The sequence below is a fragment of the Dasypus novemcinctus genome, chromosome 5 (assembly GCF_030445035.2).
Source record: "Dasypus novemcinctus isolate mDasNov1 chromosome 5, mDasNov1.1.hap2, whole genome shotgun sequence".
NCBI classification, from domain to species: Eukaryota; Metazoa; Chordata; class Mammalia; order Cingulata; family Dasypodidae; genus Dasypus; species Dasypus novemcinctus.
Window position 1 is genome coordinate 142,852,396 of NC_080677.1, and position 22,835 is coordinate 142,875,230.

At 38.6% G+C, this 22,835-nt stretch overlaps 1 protein-coding gene across 4 annotated transcripts in view; it reads right to left on the minus strand.

The window, feature by feature from the left end:
* DIP2C (disco interacting protein 2 homolog C) overlaps positions 1-22,835 on the minus strand; it is a 534,437-nt gene that overhangs the window by 36,328 nt on the left and 475,274 nt on the right. For 2 of the 4 annotated variants that reach the window (XM_004454049.4, XM_004454047.4), the window contains 2 exons: positions 11,474-11,503; positions 9,919-9,980 (listed from right to left, as the gene is read on the minus strand). In XM_004454049.4, the coding sequence (XP_004454106.1) occupies positions 9,919-9,980; positions 11,474-11,503 (92 nt within the window). The remainder of the gene's footprint in view (positions 1-9,918; positions 9,981-11,473; positions 11,504-22,835) is intronic. The other 2 variants (XM_004454050.4, XM_004454048.4) reach the window with 1 other exon arrangement.

Consider the following 22,835-nt stretch of genomic DNA (forward strand, 5'->3'; position numbering starts at 1 on the left):
AGGTGAGCATACAGAAGGGTGAGGTGAAGTCTAGAGTAACCATAAACCGGGGTGAGGCCACTCTAACTACCTTCAGTAATTTCAGGTATTAACCTTTTGCTATTTTATAATATAATTATTTGTTAATTTTTAACACTTGTGAGGTAGGTTAGTATAGGGAAAGAGGAAAAGGAGGTGGTCAGAATCAAGCCGTAATGGCTAGGACCCTCCCTGGTCAGAAAGAGCCACGAGACCCCTCCTGGAAAACCCAAGGGGGAAGAGCTGGTGGGGAACAAAGCTGTAATGGGTACAGCTGAAAAGTCCACCAAGACCCTGGTCATGAGGTCCCACTGGAAACTCCTGGGCTCAAAGGAAGTCATGGTGAACTCCAAAGAGAAAGGCCTCCCCATTGGTTCCCTGAAAGCCAACAGGTGAAGGTAGAAAGGCAACCAATCAGGACAGCAAATAGCGGAGATCATTCATTCTTTAAACGCAGGGGAGAGGGCAGGAGGAAAGGCCTTCAAAAGCCCTACCTGGGGGCCCTAGGTGCCCTGCACATCTCACCCTGAATGAAGCACACCTGCACCCAAGTCTCGGGGTGTACTTTTCCTTTTCCTTCTTCCTTAATAAACTCTTGTTACTGGCCTTAATAAACCGGCACATCTCTGAATTCTTTCTTGCAATGAAGCCAAGAACCTAGAATCCAGAGTGTTCTGCTAACACCTGGTTACAACCTATAAGGTGGCTAGTAGGCTTGTGGAGTAGGCTAGTGTGAGGTGAGTGCAGACAACACTCTGAAGGTGTTTGGTTACAGAAGGGGCAGAGAAATGGGGCCGTTGTTAACGAGGAGCCTGAAGAGGTTTTCGGCGATTTTTTTGTGTGTGGTAGATGGCATTTTTTTAACATCATGTTTATATGCAGATTGAAAAACCTCAGTAGAGAAGAAAATACCAATGTGGGAGAGGGGCTATAACTACCAAATCAAAGACCTTGAGTAGGTGAAAGGGGATGAGATCTAGAGAGCAGGAGGAAAAGATGACACTGGACAGGAGTGTAGATCTTCAGGAAGGCAGCTGCAGGGAGGCTACTACATTTTCTTTTTGGGTGGGGAGGGGCAGGGAATTGAAAATTTGTTTCTGTTATGACCTCACTTGAGAGACCATAAAATGGGCCCCTGAAAGGTTCGGCAACTTGGTTTAAGTCCCCACTGCTACTTAGTGGCAGGACAGGACTCATACCCAGGTCTCTTAGCTCCTCAGGCTTCAGCTTTCCTCACACTCTCTCAGGATCTCCTCAGGACTAAGTGTTAGAGGAAACTGGAGAGAATGGGATATAAAGGCCAAAATTAGCAAGGCAAAAATAGCAATGAGTTTAAAAACGTGCACACAGCCTCTATAGCAGGGGTTCTTAAACCTTTTTTGTTTCACAGACCCCTTACTAAATCCGCACTGTACTGTTTATGATTTAATAAATATATCACACCAGCACCAACACGTCCCCACAAAAATAATGTTTTTTTGAATTTCAGTTCACGCTCATGGGAGGAACCCCTGCTCTATGGAATACTAGATGGGGTGATAAAAGATAAAAATAGTAAGGTAAAGAACCTGCCTCTCCTATCTCCTGAAAAAATTTTTTTGATGCAGAGCTGTGACCCAGGAGCCCCCACCTCTTGGACCAAATCAGTAGTTTTCTCAAAAAAGGAGCCCGACTGTACATTTTCATGTCAGCCCCTGACGGTTGTCATGATTCTCTCTCCCACAGTGGCCTCCTTCACCTCAGTTCCCCGAGTTCGAGAGGAAATTTTAAGAAGTTGATTATACTAGTCTAGGATTTTGAAGAGGGAGGAACACAGAGAAATAGGAATAATATACTTTTATCAAGCATCAAGAGTGGCTGGAAGCCAAACCAAGCACTTGGAAGTAAACTCCACATACAATTTTGTCTCCTCTCTAGGGATAAAATGGAAGCGGGCAATTTACCTCCAAATAACAACATAAGAGACATTTTATCAAATGTAGATTTTTCTTGTAATTTTTTTGTTCTGTTTTCTCTGATTATCAAGCATACTCTATACGTCATATTTAAGATGTATACTGAATTCCTGTCCTTTGAAGATTTAAGTACTAGCTAATAAACGGGGCTAAAAATGGATTAGAAATTTCATGTTTGTGCCTGAACATAGCCAGTGGTAGAAATGCAGGAGGCAGAATACACAGCAGCCAAAAAGATCAAAAAGTAAATACTGACTAATGTGTATTGAGTCTTTCAATTTGATGGACATTGTCCTAAGCACTTTCCATATATCAAGCTATTCGATCCTCTGAACCATTCTATGAGTTAGGTACTAGTATCACTATTTTACAGACAGGGACACTGAAAAACAACGAGGCACCTGTGCTCAGGATCACACAGCTAGGGGTGGGAGAATTGGGCTTTGACTCCAGGAAGCCTGGGTCCTGAGCCTAGTCTCGTCTCATGTAATCTCTTATGTTCACTGCGCCTGACTGACCTCCCCAAGCACAGCTCTGATCCACAAACAGACTGGGAAAGTTAGGGTTTGACTTGTGATGGTAAGGCAGGTACAAAGCACACAGCAATGAGACTGCCCACATGCATGTATTACCGGGGGCGAGGGGTGTGGGAACAGACACTGAAGGGAAACAAACAATTAGGAAAGGAATGCAGACTCCATGTAGGGGCTAGTTACAGTTCTGCTAGGATAACAGAGCAACAGGCCATGATTAACTGATTAAAAATGAAACAGTGCTCTCACGCACCTTCCTACAGAATTCTTGTTACACACATCCACGCACATGCACGCACCTGCACAGAACAGGGACTGGTTAACCTTTTTCGGCTGTTTTGTCCTGATCTCTGTGCCTATTCCTCCCGCTCTGCTCACAATTAAATCACAAGTCCACTGGTGCACTTTTACTCTAAGCCTACTTCTTCTCTCAGATCTTGATACATCACTAACCACTGACCAGGAATTAATATTCTATCTATGCTTTTCTGAGATCAAATTTATTTAACTCTTTAATCATGACTTTAGGTTGGATGCAAGCCATAAGAAAGCTAAGAAAGTTGTCATTCTAGGTCTGTACACTAAATGTGTTTGTAAGATTTGAAAAACTGCTAAAAATGTTTGGTTAAATACAGGGAAAAAATTTTTTTTCTTTCCTAGATCAAGGCTGAAAAATTCAAGAGCCTAAGAAAAGATCACATTGGAATTGACTGAGGATAGTCTGAATTTATTTTAGATGACTATATCTTAAAAAACAAAGTCACTTTCAAATAGTCTCAAAACAATTTCATCATTTTTCCCCCTGTGCATGTGGGAACTAAATTTATTCCAGAAGCAGGGAGACCACGTATACTCATATATTCCATTACGTGAGGCAATGGAACCATGGCAACCTGCTACAAATGCAAATTACCAAATCCCAAACACTTTGGTTCTAAGAAAAATAGGAATTAAAAAAAAAAAAAAAGAGGCAAAAAATCAAGTAGAAATGATTGACAACCTATTTGTAAAGCCAATTTGATCGCACACTTCTACAACGGTGCTCCAACCCACCCTCTCTCACAATCACACACTCACGGAAACTGCACACAGATATTGACAAATTAACCTTCTCCAGGTTAATTAAGTGATAATTGGACAGGTGCCTTGGGGGCTCCCAAGCGAATATACCACTAAAGAAACAGGAAAAGTAATTAATCCTTATGACAGAACCTTAATACAGCTGAAGCCAGAAAGACAATAACCCCATTTTAAAAAATAGGAACAGTGACAAAAAAGAAATAAGGTCAATATTTTTAAAAGGCTTTCCTGTTCCACCTGCCATTTCCTGTTCACTGAAGTTGCTTGTTTTTACTCCCAGCTGTCAGCCTTGGAAAGAGGCTCAAACAGCTTAAGCTCCCTTCCTTCTTCCCCAGCTGAAACAATAGAGAACACGTTCCCTGAATGAAGCATTTCCCTGGGTGCTGCGAGGACTGAAGCAACTTACACTCTGGGGAGGAAAGCATTGCTATCACCACCCTAGTAACAACCTATTGCCAGCTGGAGTCTCATTACTTCAGTTTCTCCTCCACGCCTGCCATTTCACGACATTATTTTATTCAATCCTCACAAACACCTTGCCATTATTTTATTCAATCCTCACAAACACCTTGCGAGGCTGGTTTTATTGTACCCATTGTAAGCATGGAGAAACAGAGGGTTACCCAAGATTAATTAACTTGTCCCAGGACCCAGGGCAGAGATGAAAATTGAACCCTGACTAACTCCGGAATCAGTATACTACATTAGATACAGCCTAAGGCACATTTTAAAATATGTCGATAAAGTGAGAAAGTGAGGTTGAAGTTTAAAAGCTGGAATATTTCAGGGAGGCTCCACAGAGGAGACGGTATTTGAGATGGGCTTTAAAGACTGAAGAGAACTGGAGCGAAGGCCCAGAAATAGGAAAGGTACAAAGGGGCAAAGCTCCTTCTGGATGGTAAGGGGTTATCACTGGCTGAAGTGTAGGATGGATGGAGAGATTCAGTTGAAGATGAGGCCGGAAGTAGGTATTTCATTCTTTCCTAACAGGTAAGGGAAAGATGATAATTTTCTGCCCAGGAGGTAAGAATAGTGGCGTCCTCACCAGACAGAAGGGAGAAAGGGGGACCCGCAGGACGCGGAAGGGATAATGGAACTAGTTTGGACGTTGGTGGGACTATTTAGAGATGTAAAGCAAGAAGCAGTACCTCAGCCAGTCAAGGGGAGAACCTTTGGAAATGCCTATAATTACAGGCCAAGTGATGACTAGAAATCAGTGCTGAGGAAAAAAAAAAAGTGAGAGAAAGAGCAGGAGTGAGAGCAAGTGAGCCAGAGAAGAAAAAGAATTAATGAATATATCAGGATGTTACAGTACATGAAAGCATTTCAAGGAGAAGTGGTGGTAAATGGTATCAAATACTGGAGTAGACAAAGTTAAAGAGTCTGCTCAAGTTCTTGATCGGTGGCCATAAGAAAAAATTTTCAGGTAAGTGTTTGAGACTGAAACCACGCTGAAAGAAGTTGTTATATAATGTTCCAGAGCAGATTACAGGGTTTTATTTTTTATTTCTCAAACACTGAAAAAGAGGAAGATGTGTCCGAGGAAACCATTTTTTTGTGTGTGTCTGATGAACTTCTCCCTCAAGCTATCAGTTCACGACTCTCCTTCGAGAGTAGGAGAGAGAACTTCAAATACAAGTTTGGGAGAAAATCATTTTAATATTGACAAAGAGTGAGCAAGAAATGAAACCGTCAAAAATGATAGTCTTTTGGGAGGATTATCTTGCTGAGTAAAGGGCTCAGACTGTCCCCCTAAATAGGGGCGCCTTGTCACCTCCAACATCTTTACCTCTTCGAAAATTTTTATTGTGGTAAAATATATAGAACAAAATTTGCTATTTTATCCATTTTTAAGTGTACAATTTAGTGGCATAAATTACTTTCACAATGTTGTCAAACTATCATGACTATCTCACTCTAAAACTTTTTCATCACTCCAAACAGAAGCTCTGTATTCATTGTGTAGACTGAACCATGTTCCCCACAAAGACATACTTAAGTCCCAGCCCCTTTACTGTGGGTGTGAACTTGTATCTATACATACTGGGGACCTTTGAAGGTCCTATTAAGAAGAGGTCAAACTGAAGAAGGGTGGCCCTTACTCCTAGTCCTTAAGTCTTTATAAGGAGATAGAAAGAGAGAGATTGCATGGGACGGAGGCAGACTGTCAGCAAGCCACCACCGGAATACTACACATTTGGGAGAAAATACGGACTGCCACCTTGATTTTGGTCTTCTAGTCTCCAAGCTCTGAGCCAATAAATACCTGTTGTTTAAGACAAACGGCCTGTGGTATTTTTCATAGCAGCCCTGGTAAACGAAGACACGCATTAAGCAAAAACTCATTCTTTCCTCTCTGCAGACCCTGATAACCTCTAATCTACTTTTCGTCTCTCTGAATTTACCTATTTTAGATTTATCATATAAATGGACTTAAATTATTTCTTCATCTGTCTCTGGCCTATTTCACTTAGCATGTTTTCAAGGTTAATCGATGTTGTAGCATATATCAGAACTTTATTCTTTTTAATGGATGAATAGTATTCCATTGTACGGCTATATATTTTGTTACCCATTTATCTGTTGATGGACACTTGGGTGGCTACCACCTTTTGGCTACTGTGAATAATGCTGCTACGAACAATGGTGTACAAGCATCTATGTTAGTCCTTGCTTTGTAGTCTTTGGAGTATATACACAGGACTTAAACTTCTGGGTCATATAGTAACTCTTCAACTTTTTGAGGAAATAAGTGTTTTCCACAGAGGCTGTACCATTTTACATTCCACCAGCAATGCAAGAGAGTTCCAACTTCACATTCTTGCAAACACTTACTGTTTCTCTCTCAATTAAAAAAAAATAATAGTCATCCTGGCGGGTATGAAGAGGTGTCTCACTGTGGTTTGTGTTTGCATTCTCTTCATTATTAACTTCACTATTTCCTTAAATCTGGGGGAAGACTTGGGTTAAGTTTCCTACTTTTAGAGTTTAAGCAAAAACTGCAGGGAACAGGGGACCTAAGGAACCCCAAGGGATCAAAAGAGATTGTCAGGGCTACTCAAAAAGCCATCTTACACATAAAGATTAAGCAGAGATAGCAGCTCAGTTAGGCGGCTGGGGTCTCTGTTGTGATTGTGTTTCTAGAGATATTCCAGCTGTTTCTAGAGATGTCTCGCTCAGCCTATGGACTGGTTCTGCCTTGAGAGTTTAAAAATAATAGCCAAACTAAACAAAGGTGTCTATACTAGTATTAATATGTCAGCATACGGGTGGGAGTCCAGTGCGTTTCAGTGTGTTTTCATAGGCTATGCACTGTTCAGAAAAAAAAAAAAAAGAAAAGAAAAGAAAAGAAAGCAGGGCAGCAAAGCTTTAATAACTTCAGTATTTATCATTCGGTCTGGTTCCATCTCACTGTACTGTCCGTGATATAGATCCTGCTACGCTAATTCAAGGACACTGTTGGATGACTAACTTCTAATTCTGTTTGTATTTATGATGTAATTGTATAATTATGATTGGCTGTGTATATATACACAAGCAATTACTGAATGAACCTTGACCTTTTCAAAATAGTAGTGGGGGGTGGTGGTGTGTTCAGACGCTTATTCCAAGGACTTTCAGAACATCTGGGGCACTTTCCTTGAGGATGGGTTGTCCTTGGAACCATTCACATGCTCTTCAAAACATCCTCAAATGGAAGCAACTGTGCCATCTAAGAAAATCTGATTTTTGGAAACAGCTAAAATTATTTCAGAGCTGACTCCTATGATTACAGAGAGTGATGGAAGTTCTTATGGACATTTTTGAACAAACCAAGGAATAAAAAAGGCATGTAAGATATGATTCTGAAGAAATATTTGTGAGTGGACCTAAACAGAAGACATAAGAAGGATGTCTAGCACACTTTGAACAACTGTAGCTTTCCTGAGTTATGTGTGCATTCCCCTAGCATGCGTCCTGACTCACTCTAACAATAATAAACACTGCTGTTATAGTCACCAATGAAATTAGTGACAGTTATTTTTATATAATGTATAATTGCAGAGCAATTTCCAATTCACAAAACACTTCTACTTCAGTTGCTTTTTAATTATGAGTTAGTGAAGGAGTCAGGACAAGTATGTATTATAATTTTTACAAAACAAGACAAAACTGTCAGTTAAAAAGATTAAACTTGGCCAAGGTCAAATAATTAGTAAATCATGAAGGAAGCATATACCAGGACTCACGTCTCCTAACTCTAGTACAATGACAGTGATCTGATAGCATAACTTTTATTACTTTTAGTTATATACTACACTTGTTCTACTTCCAAAGCATGTCCTTTCTCATTAGGCAGGTTTGCCACTACTGAGTACAGTTAAAGGGTAGGCCAAAAATTGGTAAAGAGTTTTTCAGATGTTGTGTCCTTTTCCAGGAGGAAAAACGTCCCTTCTCTCAACCCGACTTGATGTTCCAGGACACTCACAACACAAGTGAGATAAACAGACTTTTTGTGATTACTAGTCTTGTAATCTGAAATCTATCCTCTTAGGGTTCCAAAGGTCAGCAGTTTTTAATTCATTGTCCTAGAATATTAGTTTTCTTCTATTTTGAGGGCCACGCCATAGAAAGAACTACACAAATGTTACTCTATTCTTTTGTGAGCTGCTTTTTCAGGTTTTGAGGAAGTCATAGACACCTGTGCTTTTAAAAAAGTATAATTTAATTCCTATAAAAATTATTTGGAAAAGCTTATGCTCCTGAATGGGTTACTTCAGCTCTTTAAAGCTAAGTTTCTGAGTCTTGAAAATGTTTTATACTGAACTTGGCTTCAGTGTAGCTGAGTGTTCTTAGGTCGGTCAGTTATTTTCTCTGGTCCTCAGGTTCTCTAACTCTGCAACGATGGGCTTTAACCGTATGACCTCTACCTTTCTAGGTTTTTGTAACTGTAGAAGAGTTGGTTCTGGGGTATTTCATGTCTTAGGACATGGGGTCTAAAACAAGGGCTACACACCTAAATGTTTTCAGGGGCTGGGTAGGTAGAGCCTCTCAACCTTAGCACTCCTGACGTTTTGGTCATCTGTTGGGGGGTCTCTCCTGTGCACTGCAGGATGTATAACAGCATCTAGGGTCTCCACACACTGCATTTCAGTAGTACCACTTCCATTCCTCATCTGACAATCCAATATACCTCAAGACATTGTCAAATGGCCTCTGGTGGCAAACCCCCCCACCCCCCCAGAACTGTTGTAAAGCATTAGGGAATGATAATTACAGAGGCTAAGTGGAAAGGCACCTATGTCTCACCCAAAGGCATGAAAATTAAAATTTAAAGAGTTCATTGGCGGGATTCTGTATCTCTCTTCAGCCCCCAAAATGTCCCCACAACAGCACAATCAGAGGTACTGTAAGTCAGGAGTTCCTGTCTTGGAAGAATATATTCAAGCTATAAATGCAGACAGACCAGTTAGGTTTCCAGAATTTCCCACCTACTAATTATATAACTATTGTTAGTCTATTTTTTTTCATCTGTCAAATGGGCATAATGATATAATGTTGGGTGAGCAAATGAGAAAATGCAAAGAAACTAGCACAGTATTTGGCGTGTAGCAACACATTTACTAAGCACCTGGAAACAATTTATAAAAGAAGATATTAGGGTATGCTCTTACCATTAATTGCATCATGTATGAATGGCATGTTTATAAGTAAATAAAAAATGATCTGTTTCAACGAGGGAAATTCTGTAGTGAAAATGATAAAATCCTCTTTTCCCACTTAGGCATTTTAATAGGTCCTACTTGTTAGAGGAGAAATTTCCTTTATTGGTCTCCTCTCCTTGCTTCTGCCTCCATCCCTTTCTCTCCCTGAGGCATTCTTAAAATACCCATTAATAACTTTGCCTTTTATTCTTGCTAATGGGGCCACTTAGGAAGAGGCAAAGAAAAGGTAACAAATTTTATTTTAGTTTTTTATGGGCACTCCTTCACAAAAAATTCAATTCATATACAGAAATGTGGTCTGAATGTTGATATTTATGAAGTACAAAATGGTGCCAGACTAAACAGTCAAAGGAAAGGACCAAGGGTCTGCCTTGTAATTAGACAATTAAATAAGACACCTTTAGTTTGCATCAAAACAAAGTCGCCCACCCCCATGGGGTATGTTAACTAAATAGGTTAGAATGTGGAAAAATGCTCACCTTCTAGCATTCTGCTCAATGATGAGAAATTCCAACTTGCCCACCCCTAACATTTTATTCATAAGATAATTCTGTGTATTGTTTACTTTTTTTCCTCTATGGATGCTGGGGAGCCCCACCCCCCCAAAAAATCACAAGCTAGTCATACCTGTCATGTCTCAAGGCTCTCATATCAACATACACAGTGGTTGGATCAGGTCCAGAGGTCCCCTGCAAGCAATGACAGACTGAGGTTAATTCAAATTATAGTGTAAAGGAATGTGTTCTTATGCTTTCTACTAGCTATTATGCATTTTCTTTGGTAAAATATGAAACTTAAGAAAAAGTATAATCAGTAAGAACATACTCTAGAAGATACCTGTTAACTTTCAGTTTGATAATATAAATTCGCAAAGGGACATTGTATTAAGAGAATACTGGACTTTCCCACAGCTTGACTATCAGTCACATCTATCAAAGCAAGAAATTAAAGAGACATGCCTCACATTTTGCCAAATAAAAGAAGGCTGGACTGTTGAGAAAATGGTTGGCTGGCAGAAGCAGGTTGTCAAGGATATGAAGCATCATTTGCTGAGAAATTTTTACTACATGCATCCAAAAAGATATATTTAGAGCCCAAGATACTGAAGCAGAACAAAAGACATGAATTGACAGATCAAAAAGGAAGAGATACAAGATAATTATTTTTCTCCTTTTAGTTCTATTTGTGCCTTAGTTTTCCCTATAACTTAGAAGGTTGTTTCTATCTGTGACTTAGGTAAGGGAGGTTGTATGTTTATCCCCAGCCAGCTCTGCAGGACTTTGTGGTCTTGGGCTATCTGACTATTTAACACAGGGGGCCAGAAATCTTATCTTACTATACATCCCGTTAGAAAATATGCTGGGTTGACTTTTGTCCAGGATCTCTGTCCATATAAGAGCAAAGCCATTACACTTACACAACAAAAATAATTTTACTTAAGTTTCTTGGGAAGGCAATACAGTATCTTGGGTAGGAAAAGATGGAACCTAAAATAAGCTTTCTAAAAAATAAGGAAGCCCTTCGGAATTTATTTGTAGAACTACATTAAAATTCTTAAGGAGAGAATCCTAACCTTATGCCAAAGGAATGTTTAAATATAAGAAAAAAAATAAAGACAACCTCATTAAAAACACAGTGCACTATTCAAGAATATTGATCATTAGTATCTCATGAGAGAGAGAGAGAGAATGAGAGTGAGAGAGAGAGAGAGAGAGAGAACACAGCACATGCAAATTAGACTCTAGGTGGACGCTTACAATGATAGTACAATACAAAGAATATCTTTCTAACTGCATGGCTATTCAGTAAAGCTGTGTTACAGACTAGCACTGAGTGGAGAAGTGGTTTGATGTTTTGAGTAACCCAAAACACAGAGTCATAGAAGGCCAATTAAAAAAATAAACAAATTATAAAACAGGTCACCAAAAATGGAAAATGAAGTAAAACAGAGATGAACCCCAAATGGCAAAACAAACCATGGGTTATGGATAATGGAAGCACAACATTTATCATGGGTGTGAAATATTTGAAGAGATTGGAGAAAATCTGTACTCTTGCATCACAGGGTCTATAACCCCCTCAATCAGTCTCTGCACTCAACTTCTAGTCTGTCCCACTGCTGGGAGCTGATAGGGCGGTAGGTAGGTTGGCACTGTATGTAGCGAACAGGAAAATCCCCTACCTGCTCGGCCAGCTTCCACAGCCTGTGAGGCTATAGCAGCAAGAGGTCAGGAACAAGAAGAAAGGAGAGAACAGCAGAACAACAGAAACCAAAAATAAACACAGACATACAGACACAGACACAAACGAAACCACCCAACAATTAAAAATGGGATGAAAAAGAGGGAGGGGTAGGGAAGAGAATGCAAAAAGCAGGGAACAAAATGAAAAAGAAGATCAAAAACAATGTCAAATATGGAAATTGTTAAAATTAATAACTGTACCATTAAAGGCTAAAAAAAAATTTAAAAAGATGTCAACATATTCACAGAGCAACATAAGAGAGAATAATAGATGCCCCAGCATAGTGGACACAGAGAACCGAGTGATTCTTCAATACCTAAGGTCAATGGTATTACTGCATAGTGTGATTTTATGGTGCTTTTTTTGAGGGTTTTTTTCCTTTCTTTTCTTGAGGGAAGTGGGGAATATGAATTTTATTTGTCAAATCTGTTCACCATTCCTCCATTGAAATCATTCCATGTTTCTTCTTACAACAAAGAAGGAGACCCTGGAAGCTTTTAAATCTGAAATGAGTATATCTAGCCCTGAGTCATCTAAAAGATTAGTTGAAGAGGTAAAAGAAAGAAGGCATAAGTAGGTCTGAAAATAAAGGAATCAAACCCTGGGCTCCAGTGTCCTCTGGCTCATCGGCCTAATGAGGAATTTGCCTGCTACGGGGCATCCTATGGCAATTATCACAGTATCTCCTCCCACAGACCATTCCTCCAAAAAGAGATGCTTCAACTTCACTGCAATACCTTTTTGCCTAGGCCACTTTTCCAAATATTCCCAAAAAGGTGGAAAAAGCAGAAGTTATCCCATAGGCATCTGGACTGATGTACAATTGTTCTTTTTAAGTACTGTTTGTAGATAGCCTGTCACCAGTCCACAATCCCTACCATTGCAATTACTAGTCAGACTCCAAAAATAAAGGAGTCAACAGAAAAGAAGTTCATGACTAGCTTTCTTGGACTGCAATCAGTAATAAAGCAAAGCTGGCTGAAAAACTACCACTCCTCAAAATAGAGCAGAGTCCACACACACACACACACACACACACACAAATAAAAAGGAAGGGTTCAAGATTTTAAAAATTATGATCCCATTCTTTCTTCTGTTACTACTTCACCATGATAATTCTGGCTACTATCTCTTAGTCCCCTTAGCTTTAAAAAAACAGAAGCAGGACATGATGAAAGAAAAGAATAGGTGGGTAAAAGTGTGTGTGCTATAAAGGCACACAGGAATTGTACTGCATAAATTCAAGCAGAACATAATGATATAAATAATTTCCTTCCTCCATGATCCCTTGCTATCTGAAAATTAACTTGGAAAAAATAAGTTTCTGTTTTCTCTAAATTATTCTAATTCAAAGATTTTGAAAGGCTCAAGGTAAGTATCTCAGAAATAGTATTTATGACTGCCAATCAATTTTTCATTTTGTAACATGCATGAAAGAAACAACACAGTATCCGGAACAAAGTAGGTCTATTGAATTAATTTGAGAAAAGAATAAATTGAGAGGGAAAAGTTAAAATACAGAAGTTTCCAAATTAAAAAAAAAAAAAACAAAAACACCTAAGCTAGAAAAATCTGAATTTTCAAGATACAAAACTAGAGAAACTCCTTCCACAAACAAGGCTATTTGATTTCTTAAATATGCAAAACTTTTGAAAATCATCTAAGGAGCAAAAGTTTAGCGGTGGCAGGGATTTACTTTGAGGTAGGCTTAGGAGACTCGTAAGTCCTCCCAGGTAGCAGGTATGAGGGTGAGCCTCTAAATTCCATTTATTGGATTTTGCTACTTTGATATCCTTACCCTCTTGACTTGACACACTTTTTGGGTACATATTTATTTTGGAAGAGTGAATTAAAACTTTGGATTTACCTGAAAAGGGCATGGTGAACAGCTGCACTGATATGCTCCTTTAGTATACTAATTATTCAAGGGAGAAAACCTTCACAGTTCCTCAATTTACGGTCTCTGTAAAAGTCACTTTCCTACTTTTTAAATGATAGTTTAAAAAATGAATGTACCACACGTGAAAGAAGTTGTTGATGTGGGAGGAGTGAGGGGTGTGGGGAGTGGGGTATATGGGAACCTCTTATATTTTTTTAATGTAACATTTTGTGTGTTCTATGTATCTTTTAAAAAAAAAGAAGATAATAAAAAAATGGAAAAAAAACAAAACAAAAAACAGTGGTCCTCAAAGTGCAGTCCACAGACTTTTGGAGTCCCTGATACCGTTTCAGGGGATTCATAAAATCAAAACTATTTTCATAATAATTCTAAGTTGTTTATTTGCCTTTTTCATTGTGCTGAAACTCACATCAATGGTGCAAAAGCCTGGGGGTTAAAAATGTAGACACCTTAGCATCAGTCAAGGAAAAGGACCAAATTGTCCTACTCACTGCCATGCAATTGTAAAGAAAACAAAACAGAATGGCTGCCTGTACGAATATCTTTGATGGTGTGTGATAAGTCTTAAATTTATTAAATCTGACTCAACAGCTTTTTAATATTCTATAGGATGAAATGGGAAGTACAAATAAAGCACTTATGCTGCATACAGGCGGAGGATGTTTGCCTCTAGGAAAAACATGCATGCAATTGAGTTGCAAGCTGATCTTGCTGCTTTTTCACGTAAAAGAATAGCACAAACTATAGAAGTTCAGACTTGGGTATCTGGTGAAGATTTTCCTTAAAATGAAAGAAGTCAGCCTGTTAACACAAGGAAATCAACTTAGTTATTTGTTGCCAATGGCAAAATTTGAGTTTTCAACCGGAAGTTATTTCTGAAAACTTTTATCCTTCACTGTGTGCTTGTCAACTTTTCAATGTCAAAGACTTTTCTGACGAGATTAGTGGTTACATCAATGTGATTTTTGATACTATATAATGAAATGTGTCAATATTTGAAAAATCTGCATTGCTCAGTGATCAATATTTTCCAAATGAATAATGCATAAAATTATGAAATTTTGCATGGGTAAAAGTTCCATCCAAAGTGCAGCAATATAGACTAATGGATTTTCATGAGAGTACAAACCTTTAAGAAATTATTACTTTTTGAGTTTTGGTATGATATCAAAAAGGAATATCCTCAGTGATCTAAAAAGGCTATTAAAATACTCCTTTCTTTTCTAAATATAAATCCCATGTAAGGCCAATTTTTTTTCCCGTACATTAGTCCGAACAACATGCAACAGACTGAATGCAGAAGTACATATGAAAACCTAGCTGTTTTGTTCAAGCCAGACATAAAGAATATTTGCAAAAATACAGTCATACTACTTTTTTTTTTCTTTAGAAAATATGGTTATTTTCCATGAAACATGATGCTTAATATGTAATGGGACTTGCTAATTTTAAATGATTAATAAATATTTTTAAGTCCTTAATTCTCATTTCTAACACAGTAAGTATAGATATAATCTGCACTCAAAAGGAAAAAAAAAAAGCAGCAGCCCTTGGGGACCATTAGAATTCCTACGGCTAATAGCTTGAGAAGTGCTGGCTTACGGAACGTACTTTTATTGAGTGTAATGGACACTAGCCATTCTTTTCCGCTGCCCAGCACAAATCTGTTCCGATAAGGAAATGCCCCCTACCTTCGAAGTCTGTGTGGGAGGCAGAGGACACCTCCAACTACAGTCATAAAATGTTACATGTTGACTTTTCTTTTCTGGCACAGAGAGTAAAGATCTATGGCCTTGGTACTACAAATTGGAAACAAATGACTCTGATTTGAAATAAAAAAAACTAGTGGCTAAAGAAGGAGAAAAAGCAAGGAACTTTTTCTGCCATGGAAACAGTTTCAGCAGAACTGACTTCCTGGAGCAACAGAAGCAGCAGCATTAAAGGTAAATCTGGGTCCTTCGCAAGCAGTGTAGGCAGAATAAGCTGCTGTTTGGTGCCTTCACTGAACAATTTCAACGGCTGAATTTTAAGCAGTGTTCCTGCCTGCATGACCCCAAACCAGGTGCTCTGGCTTTCCTAGCCAATCTGTGTATTAAAATTTTAATTGAGGTGTAATTACATGCAATAAAATGCAAAGATTTTAAGTGTTCGGTTAGATGAATTCTGACAATGGTATACACCCATGTAACTACTTCCCAAAGAACAAAAAAATGCCCAATTCCCCCACGCCCAAGAACGAAAACTTTACTTTTGTGCGTTGCTTCTTTCATTCAACAAAATAATTTTGGAATTCACCCATTTGTATCAACATTTTGTTCCGTACACTCTACGGCTGTATCAATCTATCTGTCCATCTTCCTGTGAGTAAATAGAATTATTTCCAGTTTGGGTGATCAGGAAAATGCTGCTGTAAACACTCAGATACAGATTTGTTTGTAGACATGTTTTTCATTTCTTTTGCGTACATTTCTAGAAATGCTGACTCATAGGGTTGAAATGTGTTTCACTTTAAAGGAAATGGTCAAATTATTCTCCAAAGTAGTTGGACAATTTTGGGAAGCGAACTTGGCCAAATGGATAGGGTGTCCGCCTACCACATGGGAGGTCTGGGGTTCAAACCAGGGGACTCCTCGACCCGTGTGGAACTGGCCCATGCGCAGTGCTGATGCGCGCAAGGAGTGCACCCTGTAAGGAGAGCTGCCCAGTGCGAAAGAAAGTGCAGCCTGGCCAAGAATGGCGCCGTGCACACGAAGAGCTGACAATACAAGATGACACAGCAAAAAGAAACAGATTCCCGGTGCCGCTGATAAGGATAGAAGCAGTCACAGAAAAACACACAGTGAATGGACACAGAGAGAAGACAACTGAGGGGGAGGGGGGAGGGGGAGAGAAATAAATAAAAAATAAATCTTTAAAAAGAAAACAAAGTAGTTGGATAATTTTATACTCCTACCAGCAAAGAATAAGATTTTAGTCACTCCCTGCATCTTAACTTGGATTCTCGTATTATTGATATGGTTATGCTTAAATCTACCCTTATCCTTCTGCCTGAAGGATTTCCTTTCACATTTCTTTTACAGCATGACTCTGTTGGTGATAAAATCTTTCAATATCTATGGCTAAAAAAGTCATTAGTCTCTGCTTTTGAAAGGTATTTCCACTGTGTTTAAAATTTCTCTTGGGTAAACAACCAGGAGAGGAATTAATGGGTCATGTGAGAAGTCCATGTCCAATTGTACCAAGAAACTGACAAACCACTGCCCAAAGTGGCTACACCATTCCACATTCCCAACAGCAACACATGGGGCTTCACGTTGCCCCTGCTTTGCCAACACTGGGTACCATCCATCAATCACTTCACTTTTAGTGGTCAGTGCTGCTAGTGCTTTATGAAATTTATTAATTTCTTTCAAAGATCCAAGTTTAGCTTTGTTGATTTTCCCTAATATTTTTCCATTTTCTATTTTATTCATTTCTATTTTTATTTCCTTTCTTCTACTTTAGGTTTAATTTTCTCTTTTAAAAATTTATTTAATGTACATATAAGTACATTACAGTTTATATTTTACATTTCTTAAAGAACATTTTAAGCTTTCCTCTTTTCTAAATATTTACTGCTAAGTAATGCTTTAGTAACAACCAACAACATTTGATATGTTGTACTTTCATTAATAATTCATTTTAAATACTGATTTTCCTTGTGATGATTGTTTATCCATGGCTTATTTAGAACTATATTGTTGGGAAGTGGATGTGTCTCAAGCAATTGGGTTCCCATCTACCATATGGGAGTCCCAGGGTTTGATCCCAGGGCCTCCTGGTGAAGGTGAGCTGGCCGGCGCTGGAGTGCTGGCCTGCATGGCAAGCTGGCCCGTGCAGAGAGCTGGTGCAGCCAAGATGATGCAACAAAAAGAGACACAGAAGAGAGGCAATAAGAGACATAGTAGACCAGGGAGCTGAGGTGGCGCAAGAGATTGGGCACCTCTCTCCCACTCCGGAAGGTCCCAGCATCGGTTCCCAGTGCTGCCTAAAGAGAAGACAAGCAGACACAAAAGAACACACAGGGAAAAGGCGCAGAGAGCAGACAACAAGGGGTGGGGGTGGGAAATAAATAAATAAATCTTTTTAAAAAAGTAAAAAAAAGTATATTGTTTAATTTCCAAATATTTGGGGAGTTTCTAGATAGCTTATTGGTATTGATTTCTAATTTAATTCCATTATCACCAGAGAACATACTCTGAAGAATGCAGGCAGTTGGTACTGAAAATTATTTTATGGCTCAATATATGGTCTTACTTGAATGTTTCATGTATAGTTGAAAATAATGCCAATTCTGTACATGTTGGGTATAGTATTCTTCATTTAGATTGTTAGGTCATAGTGTTGTTCAAATCCATATGTTTACTGATTCTTTTCTAATCATTCCATCAATTATTGAGAGAGGGATGCTAAAGTTTCCAACTCTTTCCCCTTTCTGTTCAGTCAAGTTTGGCTTCATATGCTTCGAAGTTCAGGTTCTCAGTACTTACCCATTCAGTACTTTTTTGTTTTATTGATGTATCAATCCTTTATCAATATGAAACATACTTTAGCAATACTTTGTGTTTATTATGTTATTAATATAGCCACACTAGTCATTTATGCTTAGAGTTTTCATGGTATATACTTTCCTATCAATTTATTCCCATCCTGTCAGTATCTTTATATTTCAAATGTGTTTCTAGTAAATAGGATACAGTTGGGTCTTTTTTTCTTTTTTAATTTCGTCTGACTCTTTGAGAGCGTTTAGTTCATTTAGTTTTAATATAATTATTGATATAACTGGCTATTTTTTTATTTGTCCCTTGTAGACTTTGTTTCACCTTTCTTGTTTTTTTCTTTGGTAAATAAAATTTTATTAGAGAAGTTGTGGGTTTACAGAACAATCATGCATAAAATACAGGGTTCCCATACACCACCCCACCACCAACACCTTGCACTGGTATGGAACATTTATTACAATTGATGATAACACATTTTATAACTGTACTGTTAACTGAAGTCTCTAGCTTAACTTAGGGCTCACTATGTACTATAGTTGCAAGGATTTTTTTTTAAATTTTCAAATTGAGTATTTTTAGTATAACATTTTATCTTCTCTAACCTTGTGTTTTTAGTGGTTACACAGATTAAATTTGTATCATTTAGCACAGTCCATCTTCACAGACTATTATACTTTACTAATGAAAGAATCTTACAACACTGTATTTCCATTTATCTCCCCTCCTGTTTTTTAAGATTTATTTTTACTTATGTCTCCCCCCCACCCCCACCCCCAGTTGTCTGCTCTCTGTGTACATTCACTGTGTGCTCTGTGTCAGCTCTCCGTGTGTGTGGTACCACTCCTGGGCAGGCTGCACTTTTTTGCATGTGGGGCAGTTCTCCTTACAGAGTACACTCCTTGCACATGGGGCTCCCCTATGTGGGGAGTGTGTGGTACTGCACTCCTTGCATGCATCAGCACTGCGCGCGGGCCAGCTCATCACACGGGTCAGAAGGCCCTGGTTTTGAACCCTGGACCTCCCATGTGGTAGGCGGATGCTCTATCAGGTGAACCAAATCCACCTCCCTCTCTGAGTTCTTGTTGTCTCATTGTACTTATATAGATGCTGTAAATACTGCAACTATTATTTTTATTTGGAACAGTGAATAGTCTTTAAAGAAGTATGTAATTTTTAATTAGCTTGACTGTAGAAAGGCATGGAAATGGATAGAGTTGATGGCAACACACGATGGTATAACTAACACAGTTGGTTTGTAAATGGGATTGTGGCTGAGAGGTGTAGTCTAGAGAAGTCAATGAAAAGAAAGTTAGAATAAGCATCTACGGACTGAGTAACAGTGAACCTGGAGGTAGATGAGGATTGTGGTTAATTGTACAAACACAAGAATGTTCATCTATGAACTTCAACAAATGTACATCACTATTATAGGGTAGTAAGAATATGGAGATGCATGGGGAAAATACAATTAATGTACCTTATAGACTATAGTTAAAAGCAGTATTGTAATATTCTTGCATCACTGTCAAAGAAGGTACTGTGTTAATAACAGGGGGGTATGGAAAAAATACACCAAACATATGCTACTGATCATGGTTAGTGGTAATGTATGATGATGTTCTCTCATAATCTGTAACATATGTTCCACAACGATGTAATGTGTTGATTGAGGAGTGTTGGATAGGAATTCTGCACATTGTGCATGATTGTTTTGTAAGCTCTCAACTTCTCGAATAAAAAATATATTAAAATTATAAGAAAAAGTTGCTTCTAAAAAACACAAAGGTCAATCACCAAATTGTTTCCACCTCATTAAAACAGATTATTCAAAAATAAAAAATAAAAACAGATTATTCATTTTTAAAAGTTTCCTTGTATTTATCCTTTCTAGTATTCTTCATTTCTTCCTACAGATTTGGGCTTCATTTTGTTGTCAATTTTTTTTTTTTAAATCCCTCCCCTTCTTGCGGCTTTTTGCTTGCTGTCTGCTGAGTTCATTCACTGTATATTCTTCTGTGTCTGTATTTTATTATTTTTAAATTTTATTTCTCCCCCCTCCCCTTGCAGCTTGCTTGCTGTCTGCTCTGTGTCCATTCACTGTGCATTCTTCTGTGTTTTTTTTGCTTGTTCCCCTTTTGTTGTGTCACCTTGCTGAGTCAGCTCTCCTCAGCGCTTGCGGGCTGGCAGCTCTCTGCAGTGTGCGGGTGAGCTTGCCTTCATAAGGAGGTCCTGGGACGTGAACCCAGGGCCTCCCATATGCTAGACGGGGGTCCAACTGATTGAGCCACAGCCACCTTCCTATTAATTTGTTTTTATCTTGAGGAAGTTCTTAATGTTTCTTGTAGAACATTTGATAATAAATTCTCTCAGCTTTGTCCTGTCTAAAAATGTTTTCACTTTCTTTTTTTTTTTAAAGATATATTTATTTATTTTCTCTCCCCTCCCCTCCCACCCTGGTTGTCTGTTCTCTGTGTCTATTTGCTGCTTCTTCTTTGTCCACTTCTGTTGTTGTCAGTGGCACGGGAATCTGTGTTTCTTTTTTTTGTTGCATCATCTTGTTGTGTCAGGTCTCCGTGTGTGCAGCACCATTCCTGGGCAGGCTGCACTTTCTTTCGCGCTGGGCGGCTCTCCTTATGGGCACACTCCTTGCGCATAGCTGTTAAATGGTTTGTTTCTTTTTAAAAATTTGGTTGATTTTTCTTTACCCCTTTCTCTGGTAAATTCTTCTTCCTCTCTCCTGCTCCTCTGCCAGGGATGAAACCAATAAGGGTCTCTACTCTTCCTAGAAGAATTTAGTTTATTGAGGTTTCTTTGACTCTTCAGCTCTCCAATGGTTCTTAAAATCTATGATTTTGTACATACATCAGTTTGTTCTTAGTGTTAAGGTGGGAACAATGGTCTCTTGTGACTTTCTATGTACAAATATAAAATGAAACAAGCAAATGGAAGGCCTAAATCTTTTTAAGTAATTTTTCTTTTCTAAAATTAAACAAAGCTGGTTTCTGTGGTTGCTATTATCACCTTGATTTAGAAATTGATATCAGGAACAACTGCAGGTAAAGACTGTCAGGAAAATAGGGGGAATCTGGGATTATTTGGCTTCGTAGGGGACAAAGGCAAAGAAAACACAGCTTATTCCTTGGATTCGACTCTGAGAGTCCACGGCACACACTGGCAAACTGGTTAATCAAACTACTTTAAAGCTGTCAGGAAACCATGGTCATGTGCTTTTATAAAGTTTTGCTGCAACACAGCTATACCCATTCATTTATGTACTGTCTGTTTTTGCTTTGGAGCTGTACTGGTAAAGCTAAGCAGCTTTGAAAGAGACCATATGGACTACAGGTCAGATATTTGTTATCTGGTCCTTCAAGAAAAAGTCTGCAGAGCTCTGCCAGATCTAAGTCCATTGAAGGCTTTCATTTAGGGGATGGTTTTACCATAGAACAGTATGAAAGCACGCAGACTGTGAAATGGAATGAGTATTTCTGCTGGTGCTGCTGAACTTATTAAATAGTGAGGTGCTCAGATTTCTACAGTTTTGGTTCAAGGGACAGGCTAAAAACAAAGACTTTCAGTGAATTTGATTAAAAAAAATTACTCATTGTGACTAGCATGAGAGAACCAAAACCATTTGCTTGCAAAACTTTCAAAATGACATCATTTGGACATCTCATCCTAGTCTCCTCAAACTCTAAACTCATACAATAGTTATTTCTAATGTACCTGAGTATACAAATGGAAAGACACAGCAACTGGCAGATCCAACATTGACTATTTCTTCATTTTGGTAACTCCCCAGTGCCTCCCACACATTACAGATCCAAAAAAAGTTGTATAAATGAATGAATCAGCATTCCTCTTCTTTCATCCCACAATTTTGCACAGCAGATGCTGGTGGTAGTGAAGTTTCACAATTTAGCCTACAGGTTACAAAATATCAAGGTGGAATCATGATGGAACTAGACACTGCCCCACATCTTGCTTCAACAGATGGCAACAGACTTTGGGTGATTAAGTACCTCTTATGGTACCGTGAGTTGGACTCTTTAGGACCTTGTGACTGTCAGCTTTGACCCCAAATTAATAACCTTTATAACAGCAACAGATTTCTGGTACTTTGCATCAGCACCTTTGGATGACTAATTCACCTACTAACTTTTTGAATCTTGCTGGGATGCAGAGCTACCATCCCTTTACAGTAACAGAAAATACTAGATGATCTCCTCTCCAGCATTCCTTGAAGCTAAGGTGGGGGCAGATAACCAAGCATTAGCCAACCAGCTGTACCTACTCATGACATGACAAAGGCAAGTGAGTTCTTTCTCTTGGCAATGGGAGTGTCTGCAATCAGACTGAGATCCTGCAGAGGTGTTTTAGTGGTGGGGCCTAGTGTCCAGGGCAAGCCATGTCAGCGGTACAAACGTAACACCGGTGTCTTTAGAAGAATGGTCCTATTGCATGAATTGACCACTGTTTCTGGCTTCATGGCCCCAAAACTGATTCTCCAGTTCCCTTGGTGATTGAGAGCTGCCAATAATATTTTAACAAATTTATTTTTATTCAAATTGCCAGAGGAGGTGCCTGTGCTTACAAATTAGAATATTGACTGAAATATTGGGTAATTGAGAATATAGGGTACATGATTTCAAATATTAATTCTCATTATCTTGGACAAAATAAATCAGGACAGAATGTAAAAGTTTCTGCTGAATGTGACTAATTCTCAAGAACATACAAAAATCTCTGACAGCACCTTATTTAGTTTTATTTCTCTGATGTAATAGGTAAGTAGAAGAGGGAAAAGGTGAATTGAGAGTTAGTATTATTAAAGTTTTATTATAACTGTTAATTTTATT